Source organism: Rattus norvegicus, chromosome 1 (assembly GCF_021556685.1).
Source record: "Rattus norvegicus strain SHRSP/BbbUtx chromosome 1, alternate assembly SHRSP_T2T, whole genome shotgun sequence".
Lineage (NCBI taxonomy): Eukaryota > Metazoa > Chordata > Mammalia > Rodentia > Muridae > Rattus > Rattus norvegicus.
Genome location: NC_141534.1, coordinates 107,372,975 through 107,394,292, shown reverse-complemented (window position 1 = coordinate 107,394,292; position 21,318 = coordinate 107,372,975). Strand labels below are relative to the sequence as shown.

The window sequence follows — 21,318 nt, the reverse complement described above, 5'->3', positions numbered from 1 at the left end:
GCCTGCGAGACGCACTCGTGACGCAACACAGGACGTTCTATCCTGAACTGAGTGTCTCTATGGTACACTGGTGACGCCTCATGAGCGCGACGCGACGCTCTACCACAATTTGGGTTTCTCTATGGTCTGTTGGATGACCGACTAAACCAGGGCTTCTAGAATCAAAGAGAAACCAGCCAGAGGAAAGGGACGGGTCGCTGGGAGCCTCTCTAGCCTTTCCCAGTCCTTGTTCTCTATATTCTTCAGGGATATAGGAACCTGAGAACGAGAGACATGCTTGGAGTCAGCTGGAGGAATCGCGTGGTGACTCTCTGGCCGCACACCGACCGCTTCTCGGTGGTCGCGGAGGACCCGGTGGGCTGTGAGTTGGAGGTGAGGCTTGTCCGGGCCTGAAGAAAAAGCTAATCTCACACTTCCGGCACTTCCTTAAATTCACGGCTGCCTTTTCCTTATTCTCAGTTTACTAGACGGAACTGAAATTCAGGAAGTCCTACTAGATCTCTTACCCGAGACTTTCTTGTTGCGGTTCAACCCATAGTATCATTTTTTCCCAATATTTTGTGTTCAGCTTTTTCCCCTGCCCCTAAATGATCTCTTCCCGGATCTCTCCTTAGTTTTCTTCATTAGAGACGGCTCCTCCCTCCCCCCCCAAACCAGACTGGTTGAACCGGCCCAACATTTTCGATGTACTTATTGATGTGCAGAGAAGGCACTCAGAGCTCCCGTGGCTGGAAAGCGGATAGATAGCAAGCTCTAGAGAGAATGAAGTAGAGACCATGACGGTGGTTGGAGGTGTGGAGGCCTGAGGGTGAGAAGGAAAAATGGTGAGGGAAACCCAGGCAGAAGGAGAGACAAAGATACAAAACCGGGCAGTTGGCACCTAGCCAGATAGTAAGCTACTTCTGGTGCCAGCTCTACCCACCCCCCACCCACCCCCCTTTAAGTCAAGGTTTCACAAAGTTGCCCAGCCTGGCTTTGACCCAGTCTTCCTGCCTCAGCTTCGGAAGTAACTGGGATCACAGTCTTTCAACACTTGGCCTGGCTCTGCCATTTAAAATTGTGATCTTGGGTAAGTCATTTTCTATGGTTTTTTTTTTCCCTTGTTTGGAAAAAGAGAGTGATGAAAAGATACCCTGTTTGGGTGTCTTCCCTGATGGTACAGGTCTGTAAGAGTCTTCAGTCAACACTTGGTACAGAGTGTTAGGTAGAATTACTTGAACTTGAGTATTACAAGACAGGCCAGCTGGATGGGAGATGCTGGCTCTGGGACACTGAGCCTGCAATATGCCCTCCTCTTCAGAGCCCCTACCTGAGACTGTACAGTGAGTAAGCAAGACTCTTTACCCGGGGTTGGGGATTTAGTTCAGTGGTAGAGCGCTTGCGCAAGGCCCTGGATTTGGTCCCCAGCTCCAGAGGGGGGGGGGAAAAACAAAGACTCTTTACCCAAGCCACCTCTATATCCAGTTTGGTGCTCAGGCCCTACTGTGACAGAGCAGAGGTATGGGTGCCCACCAGACCCCTGAATCCAAGGGGCAGTGGAGCCTGGTAAGACTCTATCTACAGCTGTGGTTCTCAACCTGTGGGTGGGGGCCCTTCCACAGGGTTGCATGTCAGCTGTCCTGTATATTTCATTGCGATTCATAACAGCAAAATTACAGTTATAGCAATGAAATAATTTATGTTGGGGGGTCACCACAACATGAGGAACTATATTAAAGGGTCACAGCATCACGAAGGTTGAGAACCACTGCTCTAGAGGATTGTCAGACCATGGGTGAGAACATCTGCCAAGGCCCTTCAGCTGCTGGCCTCAGACTTCCCCCGGAGGCAGGATAAGTAGTCCTTTCTCTCACAGGCAGGCTGCTGAGGCTATCCAGGGCGAGGTCACTTGTCTTGGGTGAGTGAGCATTTCTCCTTTCCTGTTCCCCTTTCTCTGCTGAAAACTCCTTTGGTCGGGGTTTTCTTGGAGCTCAGCAGCTCTATCGCGCACGGGTTTCTGCATTTCACATGATCCTCCTCTTGTCATGGCTTGGCACCTTATCTAGGGCGGTTGCTGATTGGATCGGATGCAAGGTGTATTTGGGAATAAGCAGACTACCTTCTCCACTTATTTTTTTTCTAAGAAGTTTCATCCCTGCCTTATGAGAGTGTAACTTGGTGTGTGCATGCTTTGTCTAGCATGTGGGAGGTGCATTTAGACACCTGTACATTCCCGGTGCACACAAACCACGCCCAATTGTGTCTCAAGTTCTTCAGGTCTCCTGCCACCCTTTCCTCGCCTGTCTATGTCAACATTTTTTTTTCCCCTGGGCTCAGTTCCTTTCCAACTCTGGGTTTCCAACCTTTTCCCTTCTCTATGCTTTTTCCTGGAGCTGTTTTGTCACATGGTGGTTTCCTGGGATATTAATCACATTCCTCTCGAAGGCTATAGTCCAACGCAGTTCGTAAATCAATGAGCCTCCCAGACCTGGTTAGCGCTCCAGAATGGTCTCCACCTGTGTTGGTCATTTTCTGGGGTTTGTTTGTTTGGTACAGGGTGTCACATAACTGGTTAGAAGCAGCAGAGGCAGATCCTGCACTTCCCGATGCTTCTGCCTCAGCCTCCCAAGTTTTAAGATTACAAGATACCGCCACACTCACCTCAGTTTCTATCTCTGCCTTGCTCTGTTACCACTGTTACCAATGTTGGAGAGTTGGTTGAAGAACTCCTCCACACCCCTTTTTTTATTGACTCTGTTGGGGAGGGCCTGTTTTGACCTCACCAAAGATGGCGGGCTAAGCTTTGCCTTCGACTACGTCCTTCCCTCTGCTGCGTGTGTGCCCTCACTTATGATGGGGGCTGAAGCCCCGCCCAGTTTCCGTCGTCATCCGTCATCCGTCCGGCCCTGGCGCGTAGTTATGAAGGCGTATGCCTCCGCCCCTCTACTCTCTCATTGGTACGGTTTGGACTCAGTGCAGCCATTGGCTGGCAGATGCACACCCTTCCCCCACCCCTGATGGGGGGGTGGTAGTGCAGACTCTGGAGGGGCTGCCGGGACGTCGCAGCGTGCACGCAGGTTGTGGGGTTTGGGGTGACCCCAGAGGGGCGGACACTCAGGCCCAGTGTGGAATACTGGGTGAAATCTGGAAACTGCAACCAGGTCCGGCCCTGGGATAGAGACTCAGACCTGGTGTTGCGTTGCAGCCCTGGAGTGGGTTGTACAGGCTAGGGATACGGGGACAAACGGTGCTCGGTCCGCAACCTGTGGGTGGAGCCAAGATCTGGGGCCTTGGGAGTCCGAGACCCAGACTAAGATGGAGCATTTATAAGGCTCTGTGTTGTCTGATTTGAGGGCCTCATACGGGTCCCTACAGCTTTTAAGGGTGGGGCAGATACATGGGCGTTAAAGGAGCGGCCAAGAGCAGCGGGCAGAGGTAGCTCCTGAGGGACAGTATTCATGGGGGCGTGTCCCAGGCTGCTGTGGGCCTGGGAAAGGTGACAAACTAGTCAGGCGACTGGGTTGAACTGCCAAAGGTGAGCAATTAGGAGGTTGGAACCTTTCGCTGAGCGGGAGAAGGGGCTCAGTCCTGGCTCACCTTCTTCCTGGAGAGAACTTGGCCAGACACCCAGGTTAGTGCTTCCAGTCAGATAGGCTGGTGACCACTCCCTTGGGCTCCCACAGGTGGCTCCCTCTCTGACCTCTCAGTGTCACGTTCTTTTTCTTTATTGGAGTGAGAAACTTAAGTTCCTCTCCCCGGTTAAGTTCTTCTCCCCCCGCCCCACGGTGTTTAGATAAAAGGGCATAGTCCTGACTGTCCTGGAACTCACTCTGTACACTAGGCTGTCCTCCAACTCAGAGATCCGCCTGCCTCTCCCTCCGGGGCAGGGATTAAAGGCGTGAACCACCACTGCTCAGCTCCTTTTAAGTATTTTAGCAGCCTGTACTTCCACAGTTGCTGTCTTCGATCAGTGTTCCTCTGCTTTCCAGAGCTGTCCCTTTCTTCCTTGTGGCTGTGTGTCTATATGGCACTCCCCTCTCCACTGGGCAATGACTCAGTGTGTGGGAGGGGACAGCCTCTTCCTGTCTCAGCCTTTTTTTCTTCTGCCCCTGTCATCCAGTCTTTCCCCGAAGCCTTTGCCATCATCAGTTTTACCCTTTGGTCCCTTTTTCTGTCTTCTGATTGACATGGGTTTTGTTGCTGTTTTTAAACAAGGTATCACCTGGCTGTCCTCAAACCTGTGTTTTGACTCCTTGGTGCTGCCCGTATGCGCTACTCTGCCTAACCTTCAGGGGGTATTAACTAGTCATTGCAACAGAGTTAAAGTGTCCTTTCCCACACTCTGACTGTCCCCTTTTCAAGGCCTCTCTTGTTCCCCAACTACTATGGGGATCCTGGATTCTGACTGTTGTCTTCCTCCCCACAGAGGCTGGACCAGGAGCTGACCACAAGCCAAGAGTCTAGAAGTGCTTGGGACTGAACCAAGGTCGTCATGGCCCCACCACCACTACTGCCAGTGGCTGCCAGCACTCCGATCCTGCACGGCGAGTTTGGTTCCTACCCAGCCCATGGCCCCAGGTTTGCCCTCACCCTCACGACACAAGCCCTACACATACAGCGACTGCGCCCAAAGCCAGAAGCCCGGCCCCGAGATGGTCTAGTCCCTCTGGACGAGGTCTCAGGCTGTGGCACTCTGCAGAGCCGTAGCCCCGAAGACACTGCAGCCTACTTCTGCATCTACACCTACCCACGTGGCCGGCGTGGGGGCCGGCGCAGAGCTACTCGTACCTTCCGGGCCGACGGGGCCGCCACTTATGTGGAGAATCGTGCAGAGGCCCAGCGTTGGGCAACTGCTCTCATGTGTCTCCTCCGAGGAGTGCCTCTGTCTGGGGACCAGGGTAAGACGGTGGGCCAGAGCCATGTGGTGTTCCTGTGTGTTCCTGTGTGTTGTACTTTGTGTCTCTTTGGGTCTCTCAGAAGAATGAGAGACAGCAGAAAGAAGCCCAGTGAGTTCTCTGCTGTTGGCTCCATTGTCTGTCCCTCCCTTGACAATATAGCGTCTGGACAACAGCTGAGTAAGACTCCCAGGCATGTGGCAGCAGGCCACTGAGAATGCTGAGAAGTACAATATAGGTCTCAAGGACCTTCAAGCAGCTCAGAGGTGTCCTGTGGCTCCACTCTACACAGAGAGGAGGCTTCCCAGCACAGCCTCCCTCACCCAGGTTGCCTGCTTCCCACAGGAGCCTCACTGCTTAGGGGCTCACAGTTGTTCAGGGATCGTGCCTTCTTTCCCCACTGCTACACACAGGTTCAAAGGGCACATATTTTCGTTCACAACCAACCCTTTGTCTTAGCACCTGTGAGAAAAAACTGGTCTGACCTTACTAGCCAGGTGACAGCAGGGAGGCAGAAGCTCCCAGCAGGCCCTGGGTTCCTGCCCTTTACTTATCAAGTTGCCCTGGGACCCATTTACAGATACTGTTGCTAGGGAGGAGGCCAGGTCTCCAACCTCTCCAAGATTCATCCCTTCCTTTCTCTCTCCTCCCATCTACTTCAGAAATCACCCCTGAATTGCTGCCCCGGAAGCCCAGGCTGCTCCTATTGGTCAATCCTTTTGGGGGGCGGGGCCTGGCCTGGCAGCGCTGTATGGACCACGTGGTGCCCATGATCTCTGAAGCTGGGCTGTCCTTCAACCTCATACAGACAGGTAGGGGACCGCTGGTGGTAGGGGAAGGAGGGATACTCCTGGGTCTTCTGGAGGGTGTGATAGCATGAGACCGCTTCCTGACTAACCTTTCAATTTGCCCCCTTAGAACGACAAAACCATGCACGTGAGCTGGTGCAGGGGTTGAGCCTGAGTGAGTGGGAAGGCATTGTCACTGTGTCCGGAGATGGGCTGCTTTATGAGGTAGAGCTACAGACACCCTAACCCTGCCCTGGGGGAACTGAAGAGGGAGGCCAGGACTCAGGCAGCCCTATCCCAACTGCAGGTGCTGAATGGGCTCCTCGACCGCCCAGATTGGGAAGACGCTGTGCGGATGCCCATTGGTGTCCTCCCCTGTGGTTCGGGCAATGCACTAGCTGGGGCAGTTAACCATCATGGCGGGTATGTTGACTGCTGCTGAGACAGCTAGGGATACCTGCTAAAGAGAGGGATGAGTCTTTGGGACTTCAGGGTCTGATATCTTATTATCCAGCACCCACTACCCCTTACCCAAGAGCAAGTTCTGTGGCTGGCCTGTAGAATATCTTCAGTCAGGGATGCTTATGGGGGGCTCCAGGTTATGACTCCTGGTGGCAGGCATTGCTGCGCCTGCCACCCTTTCCCCTCTGTGTCTCACTCCTCATTGCCCTTTCCCATTGTGACACCTCTCTCTGATTGTGAAGGTTTGAGCAAACTGTTGGTGTTGACCTGTTGCTCAACTGCTCGCTTCTTCTCTGCCGGGGTGGCAGCCATCCTCTGGACCTGCTCTCTGTGACGCTAGCCTCAGGATCCCGCTGTTTTTCCTTCCTGTCAGTTGCCTGGGGATTCTTGTCAGATGTGGACATTCACAGCGAGCGCTTCAGAGCCCTGGGCAGTGCTCGATTCACACTGGGTGCAGTGCTAGGCCTGGCCACATTGCATACCTACCGTGGACGTCTCTCCTACCTCCCTGCTACCACAGAACCAGCCTTGCCCATCCCAGGCCATGGTCTGCCAAGAGCCAAGTCAGAACTAGCCTTGGCCCCAGCCCCAGCCCCAGCCGCCACCCACTCACCTCTTCATCGATCTGTGTCTGACCTGCCCCTGCCTCTTCCCCAGCCTGCCCTGGCCTCCCCTGGCTCCCCTGAGCCCCTGCCTGACCTGTCCCTCAATGGTGGTGGTCCAGAGCTGACTGGAGACTGGGGGGGAGCTGGGGATGCACCTTTGTCCCCAGACCCATTGCTGCCTTCATCCCCCAACGCTTTCAAAACAGCTCAGCTTTCACCCATCGCCGAAGGGCCCTCAGAAATGCCAGCATCAGGGCTGCTGCCTCCCATCCACAATGCTCCAGAAGCCTCTACCTGGGGCCCAGCGGACCACCTGCTCCCTCCCCTGGGCTCTCCACTGCCCCAAGACTGGGTGACAATAGAGGGGGAGTTTGTACTCATGTTGGCCATCTTGCCAAGCCACCTCTGCGCAGACCTGATGGCAGCCCCACACGCGCGTTTTGACGATGGTGTGGTGCACCTGTGCTGGGTGCGGAGCGGCATCTCACGGGCCGCACTTCTACGAATTTTGCTGGCCATGGAACATGGAAACCACTTCAGCCTGGGCTGCCCACATCTGGGCTATGCTGCAGCACGTGCCTTCCGCCTTGAGCCACTCACGCCTCGTGGGGTGCTCACTGTAGATGGGGAATTAGTAGAGTATGGGCCAATACAGGCACAGGTGCATCCAAGTCTCGCCACACTGCTCACTGGGCCTGCAGGTCAAAAGCCTCGAGCCTGAATGAGCCCAAAGCATGCCAAGTTGATGGGACCAGAGCCCCATAGGCTAAGGTCTACCTTTTATAGGTAGAAGTGGGGCCTGAACTCAGAACTGCAAGGGTAGAGAGTGCTCCAGACCCTCAGTTCCCAGAGGACCCTAGAGGCTCGAGGGTGGGATCTGCCTTTCTTGATGTCCAATGATGGGGCCTGGAATGTATGAGCTAGCAAGGCTTCTTCAGCTTACTGTCCAGTCAGGGTTTCTTCTTGCCTATTTCGGTGCCTCTACTTGACTGGCCAATCAGCCCTTGAGGGGCAGGTTCCCCCAGGTGGTCCCTAGATTTGCACTAATGTTCCCCTGGCCAGTTAGGGGTGGGATGTTCTGTGTCTTGTGTGTCCCTGTCCCTAGTCTAAAAAGCAATTGAAAAGGTCTATGCAATAAAGGTGTTGCTTTCTCTGGACCTGCACCCTTCCCTCTGACACCCCTTTCAGTTATTGTGGTCCTATAAGGAGAGCAGTAGCATCCCCCATTCGGATGCAGCCTTGAGTCAGAGCCAGTAGCTGCTTTGTCCGCCACAACAGCTGGCTCCTGGGTTCTCAAGATTTATTCAGGATTGTGTTGATGGAGGCGGTTGGATGGATGGGTTCCTCGACGTGCTAAAAGTGCACACAGGACCCTCCCCACCCCCACAAGGGAGGTGGGGGAAGGCTAGCTTTTTCTTAAAAATATAAATGTATTTGTCTGCATCATGACGTTCCTGGGCACCTAGCTGGCCAGACCATTGGCCATGGGACAAGGAGGAAGGGGGGTGTCAGGTGTAAGTCTGAACAAGGAACAGGACTCTGCCCTGGCAGGGTGGAAGTGGCCTCACAGTGTCCCGTGTTGGGCCTGGTAGCGTGAAAGCACAGCACGGTAGTGGGACAGCTCCTGCCGCACAGCCACCACCTCCTGCCGCAATAGGGCGTTTTCCTTCTCCAGGAAGGCTGCCCGCACAGATATCTGGTTCTCCTTGAGTCTTCTTGCGTCTCTCGACCTCTTGGCTGCTTCATTGTTCTTGTACCTCCGGCTCCAGTACTTCTCATCCTGGGGATGAGGGACGGAAGGGTCACTGACATACAGCAAAAGGAACCTCTGGATCCGACTCTGCATAGCAGGGAGGCCTAAGGGCTACTGCTTCTTGCTGGGATGGATACCCAGATTTCTGCTGCCCTGGTTGCTAAGAACAGGTCTCTGGCAGAAAGCTAGAGATAGGTAGATTCCAGGTACACATATGGAAAAAGCTGGTCTTCAAGTTCTCCACTGTACAGAGCAAGACTCCCCACTTGACAAGGACCTATGGAAAGCTGGTTGCTATGGATGTGTTACTTAGCAACAAGGCCTTCAGGGTCTGAGGGCTTATTGAAAAGCACATTGCCCTAGACATCACCTTTCCAGATCCTGGTTGCTAAGGATAGCTCCCCTAGTGATGGGGTTTGGTGTCCTGGTTGCCAAGGCAACCTCATCTCATCAGAAAGTAAACACGAGCTGTAAGTAGATGCAGTCTCTTTCCTTCCACCCTTGAACTGAGGTCAGGGAGCTGTCTGCATCCCTTCCCTCCGGTACCTGACTGATGGAAGAACTAGGGGCTGTAGCTTGTGAGGATTAGACCGTGGGTCCTTCACCCAGGTGGAAAAGGTCCTTCCCTAGGCTTCCTCTTAATTAAGGGCTCCAGCTTGCTAGGACACATTCACTCCCTAGCAACAGCTGAGCTCTGCAGCAGGAAAACCACTCATGGAATAGGTTTCTCAGGTGGAACTAGATGCTGGAATGGCAATGTTGCACACAAGGCCATGGCACAGATATGAGAGACCTCAGTAACAGGAAAAGCAGAACTCTGGAAAAATGCATTTGCCGTTAAAATTGCCACACGTCAGAAGATGGCTGGTAGAGGATGGCTTCCAGGCCCAAGGGTGGCCATGTCCACACCCAGGCAGAAGCAGTTCTGCGGATGTTTCAGGCCGAAAGCCAAAGACCAGGCCAGCTGCTGAGAAGCAGGCTGATGGGGCAACCACTGAAAGCTGGAATTGGTGACAGAGCCTCTTGAAACTTGAGCCCTTGTCCACAGGAGGACTGGTTTATGGGTCCAAGTGACTGAAGGTCACAATGAATGACACCATCTTTGTGACTCTCAGGATAAAATCTGTCCCCAGAAGCCTCGTGAACGAAGGCCACGAAGCTCTGAGACCTCCCAGAGAGAGAAGCTTCCCACAGCTTTGAGCAGGGCCAAGCCCACACCTGGTCATGCTCACCTTCTGTTCCTCGGGCACCTGGACTTTCCTTGCCTTCTTCATGATTGGCTGAGGCTTCAATTCCTCCTCTGAGAAGCGGTGCCTCCGAGGGTCAAAAGTCTCATGGCCTGGAATGCTTGACAGGGCAAGATCAGCCGGATCAGGTTCAAAGGTCATTAGCACCTCCACGGTGTCTGGGTCCACAGGACTGGGTGTGTCCCTAGAGGTCAAGCCTAGAGAAATATGTATCACTTGAATGGGTGAGTATTTAGTTTGGGGACTGCGTCCTCAGAGCCCCCCCCCCCCATCTTATCCACCACAGGGCAGGCTTTTCTGCTGTCTTAACACAAATCCTGTCAGCATTAATCCTGTGACAAAGAACCACCGAAGGCAATTCTATCCTTATGAGTAAGGCAGAAATGACTGGCCTTAAACATCCCGTGAGTCTTCTAAAACCTCAAAACTTAAAATTCAGCGTTATTTTTGTTCCCACTGCCTTGTCTGAGTCCTACTTACTGAATCCTTGCTCTGAGCTTAGACTTGTTAGACTCACTGCTAAGAGTGATGGAGGTTCCAGGAGCTTGGCTAAAAAAGGTTGACTCCTGTGTCTTTAAGAACAAAAAAGACAGGGCCAGCCGAGGACACCAGTTCAGGGCCGCGTCACGTGTGGCCTACAGCTTCCCCTTTCCCCTCCTCCCCACCAAGCACCCGCACGTTCCCGGGCCCCCGCCTCCTCGCGCGTGAGAGCGCGTGCGCGCAGTAAGGAGGGAGGACTCACGTGGCGAGGGAATGTGCAGCACTGGTTTTGCCTGGAGGTCGGATCAGGGACAGGTGTACCCAGGCGTCCCACATCGAGACTCCTTGTCTTGATAGGGATCGCCTCCCTTCTTGTTCCTTTTGGTCTCAGCTCCAACAGCTACAATGATTCTACCCACCCACCCCGCGCTATTGGGGGGGGGGGGGCGGATCGTGGTAGAACCGGCCTGTCAAGCTCTTGGCCATCCAGATTCCCACAGTTCTGAGATCCTAGGTCCCCAACGCAGGAATATGGGGAGCTCCTCTGGAGAATCCAGAATCGGGATCCCGACATTCTCTGCTGCAAGACTCTGGGAGGCAGGATGCAACACCCTCCACTTGGGGGTGGGGGGCAGAATCCGGGAACCTAGTACCCCGCTCTGGCCTGCTCGCTCCCATTTTAGGTGTCCTTGAAGTCCAGTCCTATCTGGTTTCCCAAAATTCTGGACCCAGACTCTGGAGTTAGTACTTTCCAGTTAACTAAGGTGTTCTGAGTTTCTAGTCTTGGCTCCAGGAAAATGAGGAAACTTTTGTATTAGAGAAAAATATATCCTCTCACTGAATAATCCTCTCGCATTTGGGGACCCAAGTCCCCTAAAGGATCGCAGCATCTCATTGGGCAGACTTCCAAAAGTGTCGCGAGGCCCCTCCCTGCCCGCCAGCCCCGCCCCTTCGCCGCACCTGCGCGGTGGCCGCCGGCGGCTCCCAGAGTGGCCCGCGCGGGGGCGTGCCCGGGCGAGGAGCGGGGGGAAGAGGAGCTGCAAGAGCCGGGCCCGGGGGAGGGCGCGGGAGTGCGCGCTGGAGAGGGTGCCGGCGACAGGCCCCCGGGGGGCGGCGGGCTCGGCGGTAGCCCGTGCTCCAGCAAGAAGGCGTCCAGGTCCACGTATTCCACGTCCCCGAAAGGCAAAGTGCGTTCCCACAGCAGCGGCGCAAAAAGACTCGGGCCAGCCACAGGCCCTGAGCGCCCCCGAGGGGACCCACCGCCACTAACCGCCCCAGTTGGGGCATCCGCTGGGCCCGCCGTTTCCAGGACGGGTCCCGGGACGGGGGCTGAGGGCAGAGTTGCCTTGCGCTCCTTTTCCTTCAGGAGACCTGTAGGCCAGGGAGAGACCGGATGGGGTGGAGGGACACAGGAGGGACCCCAAGTCAGAGATATGGCGGAGATACAGAGAAGTGAGACGGGAGACGTAGGGTAAAGACCCAGGGAGGCGGGTACAGGCAGGGAGAAAACACAGAAAAAGAAGACAGGGATGAAGATGGGGCTTGGGGAGACCCAGAGAGAGAAGAGGAAGAAGGCCCCAGCAATAGAGACGGTCAGGAAGACGGGGACCCAGAGAGGGGTAAAATACAAAAGTATACAGAAGGATAGGGTTAGAGACCCGGGAGGGGATTAAGGGATACAAGAAAGCGACCCAGAGAGCGAGGATGGAAGTTTAGAAAGAAGGGTTTAGTGACAAGGTGGGTGAAAGGTTGGGCAGGTGAGAGAGAAAAAAAGTGACAGCTCAGTAATTCCCCCACCCCCAGTATCCTCATCCCCTCCCCCACAATCTGTTAGCGCTGGAAGGGGCTCCATTGCTCAGGCACATTCCTCACCCTTACTTTCCATGTGACCCTGTGAGGCCCCGCCCAAGCCCGTGTCTGCACCGTGTGAGCATCCGACACACCCCCTCCCTTCCCCTAGGACTCCAGGGGTCCAGATTCGGAGGCCAAAGGGAAGAAAGAGGGGTCTGGCACCTAAACTCTGTCCTCATGGAGGAACACTCCGGGACTTGACTCTTAGGCCCTCCAAGCGTCATATTTGGTCCTGGACCCTGAGGGACTGGAAGATCTAAGTGACCAAATAAAGACTAGCAAAGATGGGACACCTAGCTGATAGGTGCCGTATACCACCACCCCAACAGTAGAGTCTCTAACACAGTGGGACTAGAACTCACAGCTGGCCGGTTCTTTGGGCTTGCTGTTTCCCTGCAGAAGGCTCCTCAGCCCAAGCAGCGCTCCCCCGCCAGGGGGGGCCCCAGCCGGGCCACCCAGCAGCAGGGGGCCCGGGGTCCTGTCGCTCAGAGGCCGCGCCATTTCCGGGCACCTGCTCCCAGGTTCATGAGCTCATGGAGAGTCGAAGAGATGATATGTCAGTCACCCGCACACTCCTGTGGCTCGGACGAATGTGTCCCAGAGTCGGGCGAGCGCGGCGAGCAAGCCTCCAGTATCAGAACGCTTCAAATCCTACGAGCACTGCGGGGGCTCAAACAGTCTGCTCTGCAGAAAGGTGCAACTCAAGAGTGTCCCGGGAGGCTCCTATAGTCTGGGCGAGTGGGTGACCAAATCAAGCAGCTGTCTCTTTGCAACTGTGGGTCCCCAAGGGACACAGGCGCGCGCTCCTTCTGTACCAGGTGGGCGAGACTCTGGCTCTAGCCAATTTTGCACTTCTCGCAAAGAAAGGAGCTTTGCAATCTGCACCCAGAGGTGTGCACCCAGGGACGGAGGAGGGGGCAGGAGGAGGCGGCAGCCTTGAGGCGTGGCCAAAGCAAACTTCTTTCGCGGAAAAAAAAAAAATCCAAACCAAAACACCCGACGCCAGAGCGCGCGCCCCTCCTCCGGGCCCCCTCCCTTCTCTTGGGCCATGCACCCCAGCCGCGTGCCTCCCTCCGGCTGCTAGCAAAAGCCAATCGTTTCTCGAGCCCTTGAGACGCTCAGCCAATGAAATTAAGGGATCTGCCAAGGCCCTGGAGGCGCGTGAGGGGCTGAACTTGTGGAATTGCCTCGCCTTTGGAAGAAGGCGGGACACTGACCTACATATGGCCAATGGGATGAGGCGCTGGAGGCGGGACCGTGACCCACTTCGAGCCAATGAGACAGGAAGAAGGGGGAAGCACATGGCTCTGCGCGTGCTACCGGATGCGGGTGTTGGGCAAGAGGGGTGCCCCTTAAAGGAGCCGCGTGTTCACAGACTCATTGTTTGAGGAAAAAAGCTTAACACCAATTAGAGCAGGTTAAGGCAGAAAGACCTGGGCTTCGGGAAGGATTATTTTTTAATATCTAGATATTTCTCAATCGCAGCTGATAATCAAACCACCGAGAAACTGGAAACATTCAGTCCCTTTAATAGCTTTGTTTTGGGGTGAATTCCCCTCCCCTGGTGAGGAAACTCAGAACAGGCGGGCGTAATCCTCGTTGGGGAGTCTCAGCGACCATGAGGACCACCATCCACTGCAAAAGAAAGCACCGGCTTGAGGGGTGTGGGAGTTGAGCGCATAGGGCTGTACTACAGTCAGGCTGCTAAGGGGGAATGGAATATACCAAGTTGGTGAAAATGGTCAGCTCCTGGACCGGACCATATAGAGAGGGAAGAAGGCCACGTGGGACGTGCAGATTAGGCTGGTTTGCATAAGGGTAGTAATACAGGAAGGGGATATGGTCATTTGAGCCGTACCATGTTGAGAAACCAGACAAGAGGCCAACAGATTTCCCCAGGGCACAACCACCTTCAGGAAGACAGAGGGATTGTACCACACTGATTCTCAGAAAGGGGATAGTTGTCAAGACTATAGCCCTTAAGTAGGGTCATACCATTTGTAAGCAGGTGACTTGGACCGTACCATCTTGGAAAGTGACAATATTGCAGAGGGCATGGACCAGTATGTAATTGTACCACAAGGAAATCAGAGGGTGTCAGGCCTTAGCACTAAGCTGCGAAGAGGGGTGGGCTGCACTACTGTTTCATACTGAGAGGTGAGAAAGTACGAGGGGCATGTCACACTGAGACACAACTGGGAATGAGTGCAGACTGTCAAGACATGGAGAAGGGGGGTACACACGAAGCATACCATGCAGGCGGTAGTTGGGGCCTCGGCAGCGCCTCTCGGGGTGCCGGGGGTCCCTGTTGCCCCTCAAGGCTCTGTGGGCCAGGGGCTGCAAGGGCCGGCCATTACCACTGAGGCTCTGGAAGATCTGGGAGGGGGGATTCTGGCTCAGGAGTCTCAGGGAGTGCATCTGCCTCAAGAGAAACCACCGGTGAGTGGAAAGGGACGGTGCTCAGGCTAGGGGTAGCATGCACACCTGGAGGTCAGTCACCTGGAGGGAGGTAATATTGAGAGCCCTGTCGATGAGGATCCAGGTGACAGTCTCAGAGCAGGGAGGAGTGCTGAGAGATCCCTGATAGGTGATGAAGCCAAAGGATTCCGGGAACAGGAGCTCCAGGCTCAGGTCTTGAAGAAAGTAGGCATCATCTGTGTAGATATCAAGCCAATGTGAAAGGGGGTCCCTTGGGAGCCCACATGTACAACCAATACATAGGGACTTAGTTATTTTTGTTGCCATGTGGAGACTGAACCCAAGGCTTCAGACATGTTAAGCAGGTACCACTGAACCAGGACCCCAGCCCCTCACTGGGTGATTCTAACCAGGCCCTCATCACCGAGCTGCATCTCCAGCCACTCCTCCCTTTCTGTCTTCACACTGGATCTTGCTAAGTAGCCCAGGCTGGCCTTGTCACTCTCCTTCCTCAGCCTCCCTCGTAGCTGGGACTCCACCCCCAGCTTGGAGACTTACTTTTGTAGGAGATTCGGGTAATAGTGTCCCGGTTGAGGAGGCGACTAAGGAACGGGTTGGAGCTGCCAGCCACCTATGCAGGAGGCACGAGGCGAGGAAGACAGCAGCCCAGGGCTCCACAGAGACCCACCACCCCAGGTTAGCCTCCCAGCCTCCCTTGTCCCTCACACCCTGGAAGCCAGTTGCCCATCATGCCTCCCTCACGTTGACAAAGAGGCTGAGAATGGCCAGGCCATTGGGGCCCCTTGAGGCAGCACTGAGATTCCCATAGAGTTCTTGGTTGAAGTGGATTAGCTGCACCTGGGGAGGAAGAGGAAGCACAGAGAAGGGCTCCTTAGCGGAAGGGCCAGAGAGGATGGATGGTTTCAACTCTCAGGCCTTCGGTGTCCAGGACTGCACCAGGGATTAGTACATAGGGTAGGGAGAGGCAGCCCTGTGTAGAAGGATGGGGCGAACCGTAAGCTAAGAAACCAGGGTGATCTAGTGTGGAGGGTCAGGTTAGGGGTCGCCACCTCAGCAGAGAAGCCTTGATGGTTGATCTGGTGTTCGGAGCCAGCACCATCTCGAGCTCCAAACAGCAGCCGCAGTTCACTGAGTCGGTGGCTATAGAGAAGGGGACCCCCAGACACGTTGACCACAGGCCGGGATGCAGGTAGGAAGGAGACATGGCGGCCAGTGTTGTATAAGGTTCCCCGGAGCTGTGGGAGAAGTGTAAGCTATTGGAGGACACAGGGAGATGAACCTCTCCCATCCTCCACTCATCTCGTTCCCCGAGTCTGATTATCTAATACAGCGTGGACATGAGCTGCTCTCCAGGCTCAGTATCTTCTGAGGTGCTCAACAATGATGACTTAATTCAGTGAACAAGTACTGAACCATGACTGCTGTTTCAGGCTTGTAATCCCAGCCCCGAGGAAGCTGAGGCAGGAGGCTTGCCCTAAGTTCAAGTCCAAACAGGGCTATAGAGTGAGTTTTTCCAAAAAACAGAACAAGGAAAACGCATAGAGGCTTTCGATATAGCTCAGTGCGTGAAGTGCTTGCTGTGTAAACCTAATGGCCTGAACGCGACCCCTGGGACCCACATAAAGGCAGAAGGAGAAAACATATGACAAAATTACCCCCTGACCTTCATAGGCCTCTCCCCCCTAACATACGCAAGGGTATTTTGAGGCTTTTTTAAAAAATAAAATAAAATAAAAATATTGAGTTGCTACAATCTGCAGTGAACACTAAAAATAAAGCACTGGGCGAAGAGAGAGGAGACGTGGGGATGGGGAACTACAAAACTGGCTGCTTGGTGGTGACACCTGCACTCAACTGGGAGGAATAGAGACTGGTGACACGGTCTAATGGGGCACCAGCTTAGTTGGAGAAGTCAGGGAAGTCATCCCTGAGGAGGTAACACTTGGACGATGGAAGGATAAACAGTGGGGAAAGGTATTCCAGGAAGAGGGAAGAGCACGGGCCAAGGCCAGGAGCCGACCTGTGGAACTGGACGGAATCTAGTGAACAACGAAAGAATAGGTAAATGCTCCCGGGGCCTGATGCAAGGTCCTGCAGGCAGTCACGGGGATTCACCACAGTTTATTTTTTGTTGGCTTTTTTTTTTTTTGGTTCTTTTTTTCGGAGCTGGGGACCAAACCCAGGGTAAGCGCTCTACCACTGAGCTAAATCCCCAGCCCCTTTTGTTGGCTTTTTTGAGACAGGCTGGCTTTGAACTGTCCCGGCCCCTGCTTCAGCTTCCTGGGTATACTCCACATGGGGGTGGGGGCTTTGGTCTGACAGACTGCAGAGCTGAAGGCCTGGCAGGCAGGAGGACTGGATGAGGGCGACCCCTCGAGCCTAGTGAGAAAGCGCGTCCGAGGCACCGAGGTAACGCCTAGAAAATGAGTCTGAGGCTTTTGGCTCACGGTGCCAGCGCTACTACAGAAAAGGTGCAGCAGAGTCCTTAGTACAGACACTGAGACCAGGGCACTTGGTGAGATGGCTGTGTGACCCCAGGCGAGTAACATCAACTCTCTGGGCCATAAAACGAGGCTACTAATATAGTAGCTACTTTGGAGGTCATTGTGAAGATTAGTGGGTTTGTTCAGCCTTTTCAAATCCTTGGCATGAGTTATCTTCTGTTTTCACTGCTTGGGTAAACATGGGAGGTCGAGGAAAGGAGTGGGAAAAGGCAGGGCGGGTGATCTTCAGAGACTAAGGAGCATTCTCTCCATCTTGCCAGTATCTTTTATTCCCCATAATTCACCATCCAACTCAGCACACACGTCCCTCTGCTTAGACCCACTCTATTCAAAGCTCCTTACCTTCTCTCCCCCGGTGCTGAGCCTGAGCGGGGGCAGAAAAGGGTCATAAAGAACCCGCTTCAGCTCCACATCCACAGGGCTCTGCCGCTTCCCCACAGCGCACAGACTCCAGGCAGCGTTCACCAGGCCCCAGAAGGGAGGCCCTGTGGGAACAAAAATAGGCTGGATTCCAGGCAGGACCTGCTGTGTGGATCAGGGCAGGGATAACCCCAGCTGAAGGAAGTAAGAGGGAGGAAATCTGGAGCTTTGGGTCTAAGAGAGAAAGGACATGAGAGCCAGAATCCTGATTCCTAGAAGAATTTTTGGAATCCTTTCCTAGGAACTCATAATACCTCCAAGCCTTTCCTATATTGTTCTCATCTTTAAAAGGGCTATGTAAAAACAGAACTACAACTCCCAGTAGGCCTCGGAGGTGAAAACATCTCATCAATCTCCGGTCTGCCCCGTAGCCCCATGGGACTTGTAGTTCTTTTAGTCTCCCAGGTCCCACAGCTGGATAAGAATATTAGGGGAGAAGAGTTATAAAAGAGGACTTCGAAGCCCCGGGCGAGGGGGCGGGGCAGGGACCTGAGCTACAAAGTCTGTGCCTTCCAGCAGGAATAGGGCCTGTCTATGGCTGCAAACACACACATTTCTCCACCCCCACACTTTCCTTGCACTCACTCCCACTCACTACTTGAAATGCGCATGTATAATGTCCCATGGTGAGCCGCTGAGGTTCAGAGGCTGGGCCCCACTCCTGAGGGAAGAAGGCAGGGGCTGGGAGCATTGGTCCGGTGGAAGATGAGAGGATTGAGGACCCAGGCTCCCGAAACTGGGGAAAACGGCGCCTAGGGATATGGGGTCGGACTCTGGGTCTCCACCCTGTTTGCACCTGGCACGAAGTTTCCCTGGAGATTCTCCTTGTAGCTCCACCAGTCCTCGGGATCAGGTGCGGGTCCGATGTGAGCTGGGAAGAGAGCAGCTGCATCCCTCTCTTAGGCACCCCACCCGCCCCTCCCTCAGAGGATGCTGCCAGCACCCCCAGGTCTTACCTGCCGCTCCCAGTGCGGCCCAGAGTACCAGCGCTTGAGGGGCGCTCAGGCGAGCCGCACCCCCCATCCAAGAGGCCTCGGAGCGACCCTTTCCCAGCGCCCGACCCCCTAGCTCTTCCCTCCCCTTCTCCTGGGACTTCCAGCCTGGCTGTCCCCAGAACGGGAGCCCCAGCTCCCGAGATGCAAGGGCTGGGACCGTGCACCCCAGAGCCCGTTTGACGCTCACTCCTCCGCCCGCCTGGGCCCGCGCCCTGCACTCTTTCTACCTCCCGAAGCTGCGATCGCCCTCGCCGGCCCCGGGTCCCTCTCGGTGCCAATGCACACCCCCTCTTCGCTCTCAACCAGCGAACCCGGCCGCGCACTCGCCGCGTGCGCTCCTCTCCCTCCGCCTCCTCCCTCACCCTGCCTTCTCTTCTTCCCTCTGTCCTATTCCTCCTCCCTATTCGGCTCTGCCTTCCCTTCTTCCTTCTCTTTCACCTCCTCCCTCGCCCTGCACTGCCTCTCCCTCTTTCCATCTCCACCTCCCCTCTTCCTCCCCACCCCCTCCTCCATCACCTCTGGTCCTGCTTCCCTCTTACCCACCCACTTGCTCCCACTGGTTTGATGTTTGGCTGGGGGGTCTCAGCGCTAGAAAGAGCGGCACCCCTGGGCCCAGCCCTGGAAAGGGAGGTGCAGTGCAGCCGACGGAGCCGAGGCCCCCAGCTCTATGTGCCAAGGCTAGAAAGGACCAGGGGCTGGGGACCTGGTGGGCAGAAAGCCTGCTGGGCAGGACTGGGAGGAAGAGGCTTGGGGGGCTGGAGGGTGAGGAGAAGGCTGGAGGTGAGCTGATGCTGGGAAGGAGGGACAGGGTGCACTGAAGGGGGAGGGGGGAGCAAGATGTCAAAAAGCAGGGAAAGACAGAGAGATAGACACAGGTCAGAACCAGGCAAGGAGAGACAAATAAAGAGGCATATACAGAGTTACAGAGACACAGAGAGATGTGCTTAGAAGCAAGTGTGCAAGATGCTATGCAGAAAGGAAAGAGAGACAGAGAGACTAGAAGGCATGATGTCAGGTCATAGGAAAAGAGACAAAGACATATACATTCATAGACCAGGCATGGTGGCTCACACTTTCCATCCCAGTATTCGGGAGACTGATTTGAAGCCATCTTATGCTACAGAGAAAGACCCTGTCTAAACAAAACAGCTCACAGAAAACAAGAATGACTAAGTCACAGAAGAACAGAGAGGTGGAGAGAGATAAGCACTGAGAAATACATTAGAGACAGAAGCAGGGAGACCCGCCTATGAGATTAGAGGAGCCAGGTGGGCCAGCAGGGATGGATGCAGATACAGAGACAGAGAGAGAGAGCGCATTCAGGCAGGAAATGGAGGACAGACAGGATCCAAAGAGACAGACACCAAGTATAAAAGGTCAGAGAAAGAGACCTGGAGTCTCACACCAGGGGCCCTATATACAGGGTCACTTGTGCACAGAGCAAAACCAAAGGATAGAAACCCAGGCAGGGGAGAGGGCTCAGTCATAGACCAAGTGACTTGAGGAGAGCACCTAGGAGAGGGAGGGACGGAGGGAGGGAGGGAGGGAGGCAGGCAGGCAGGCAGGCAGGCAGGCAGGCAGGCAGATGTGGTGACTTGGAGAAGCTCATGTTGGAGACCACCATGTTTCCAAACGCAAGACAACACAGACAAGGAGAGTAGGGAGTGGGGAAAACGCAGGGAAGAGAGAGAAAACACAGTCATGAGGGTATTGGCAGAAAGATCTGGCTATGTGGGCTTCTCTCGGCCCTGAAGCTGTCCATACTGCAGGGTCAGCCTCAGTCCTGTTCCACAGAGTTAGGGAGCAACACCTACTGTAGTGGACTGACTAGTGTTCACTCTGCTGCGAAAATAAGACATCCCCTGGAACCCAGGAATGGGCTTTATTTGACAAAGGAGTCTTAGCTTATGTAATTAAGGTGTTGTTTGTTTCCCCCCATTATTGAGGATGAACCCAAGACACTATATGTTAGGCAAGCATTTTATAGCTGAGCCACATCCCAGCCCCTCACTGGGTGAGTCTAGGCAGGGGCTCTACCACTGAGCCACGCCCCCAGCCCCTCACTGGGGGATTCTAGGCAGGGGCTCTACCACTGAGCCACGCCCCAGCCCCTCACTGGGGGATTCTAGGCAGGGGCTCTACCACTGAGCCACGCCCCCAGCCCCTCACTGGGGGATTCTAGGCATGTCAAGGATTCTACTGTCAAGTCAGGTCTCCAGGCCCTGTTCAGGGGATTCTAGAGTGGCAGTCTTCAGAGAACGTACATCACCAGACTTTCTGTAACTTTTCCTTTTGACAGTTCCTCACTGTGTGACAGAAATGGAGCTTGAACTCATTCTAGTTCAGGGGAGCTGTGAACTTTCCATCCTCCATGTTCCATGTAGATGGTATGTCAATCCACCATACTGAGGTATCATTTGAGATGAAATCACTCTCATTATTAGGATGTATCTACATCAAAGAACAAGTACCCTTAACAGCCAGGGCAGGAAGATTCAAGACAGAAAACAGGGCTGCAGAGATGGCTCAGTGGTTAAGGGCACTGACTGCTCTTCCAGAGGTCCTGAGTTCAATTCCCAGCAACCACATGGTGGCTCACAACCATCTGTAAAGGAATCTGATGTCCTCTTCTGGTGTGTCTGAAGACAGCTACAGTGTACTCATAGAAAATAAATAAATAAATCTTAAAAAGAAAAAAAGAAGAAGAAGAAGACAGAAGCCTGTGAGGAAGAGGCAGATACTGGAATTAGAGGGCCACAAGCCAGGAAGCTCCAAATTCTGGAAGAGGAGGGATGATCCTTTCTAACACCTCAGTGTGATCCTACCAACATCCTGATTCTCAATTTTAAATTCTAAAATGTGAGGTGGCTCGCCTCTTTAATCTCAGCACCCCAGAGGTA

The 21,318-nt window shown here is 54.4% G+C and overlaps 3 protein-coding genes across 26 annotated transcripts; 1 reads left to right on the top strand and 2 right to left on the bottom strand.

Moving 5' to 3' along the window:
• The first annotated feature begins 163 nt into the window (after positions 1 to 163).
• Positions 164 to 7,892, top strand: Sphk2 (sphingosine kinase 2). 12 transcript variants are annotated; one of them, NM_001437829.1, is made up of 7 exons: positions 164 to 372; positions 1,856 to 1,897; positions 4,406 to 4,877; positions 5,537 to 5,686; positions 5,793 to 5,887; positions 5,970 to 6,085; positions 6,367 to 7,892. In NM_001437829.1, exons 3-7 carry the CDS (start codon positions 4,472 to 4,474, stop codon positions 7,448 to 7,450), a joined length of 1,851 nt encoding a protein of 616 aa, NP_001424758.1. In that variant the 5' UTR covers positions 164 to 372; positions 1,856 to 1,897; positions 4,406 to 4,471; the 3' UTR covers positions 7,451 to 7,892. The 12 variants fall into 12 exon arrangements, with proteins under 12 accessions (NP_001424758.1, NP_001424753.1, NP_001424752.1 ...); NM_001437824.1 differs by lacking the exon at positions 1,856 to 1,897 and adding an exon at positions 999 to 1,069; XM_087556324.1 differs by lacking the exon at positions 164 to 372 and adding an exon at positions 1,463 to 1,545 and having other exon boundaries at positions 1,860 to 1,897; positions 6,367 to 7,886.
• A 120-nt stretch (positions 7,893 to 8,012) lies between these two features.
• Positions 8,013 to 12,962, bottom strand: Dbp (D-box binding PAR bZIP transcription factor). 7 transcript variants are annotated; one of them, XM_087613041.1, is made up of 4 exons: positions 12,423 to 12,946; positions 10,472 to 11,580; positions 9,715 to 9,926; positions 8,013 to 8,509 (listed from the first exon to the last, which is right to left on the bottom strand). In XM_087613041.1, the coding sequence occupies exons 3-4, from the start codon at positions 9,868 to 9,870 to the stop codon at positions 8,294 to 8,296; spliced, it is 372 nt and encodes a 123-aa protein (XP_087469167.1). In that variant the 5' UTR covers positions 9,871 to 9,926; positions 10,472 to 11,580; positions 12,423 to 12,946; the 3' UTR covers positions 8,013 to 8,293. The 7 variants fall into 6 exon arrangements, 6 of the variants coding, with proteins under 6 accessions (NP_036675.1, NP_001276911.1, XP_087469167.1 ...); NM_012543.3 differs by having other exon boundaries at positions 11,170 to 11,580; positions 12,423 to 12,962; NM_001289982.1 differs by having other exon boundaries at positions 11,470 to 11,580; positions 12,423 to 12,962.
• A 604-nt stretch (positions 12,963 to 13,566) lies between these two features.
• On the bottom strand, positions 13,567 to 18,876 carry Ca11 (carbonic anhydrase 11). 7 transcript variants are annotated; one of them, XM_087556229.1, is made up of 9 exons: positions 18,380 to 18,876; positions 18,220 to 18,294; positions 17,346 to 17,488; positions 15,549 to 15,734; positions 15,241 to 15,369; positions 15,037 to 15,109; positions 14,560 to 14,714; positions 14,313 to 14,478; positions 13,567 to 13,695 (listed from the first exon to the last, which is right to left on the bottom strand). In XM_087556229.1, the coding sequence occupies exons 1-9, from the start codon at positions 18,444 to 18,446 to the stop codon at positions 13,670 to 13,672; spliced, it is 1,020 nt and encodes a 339-aa protein (XP_087412355.1). In that variant the 5' UTR covers positions 18,447 to 18,876; the 3' UTR covers positions 13,567 to 13,669. The 7 variants fall into 7 exon arrangements, 4 of the variants coding, with proteins under 4 accessions (XP_087412355.1, NP_783639.1, XP_087412364.1 ...); NM_175708.3 differs by having other exon boundaries at positions 15,241 to 15,336; positions 18,380 to 18,678; XR_015623890.1 differs by lacking the exon at positions 15,037 to 15,109.
• Positions 18,877 to 21,318: the final 2,442 nt, after the last annotated feature.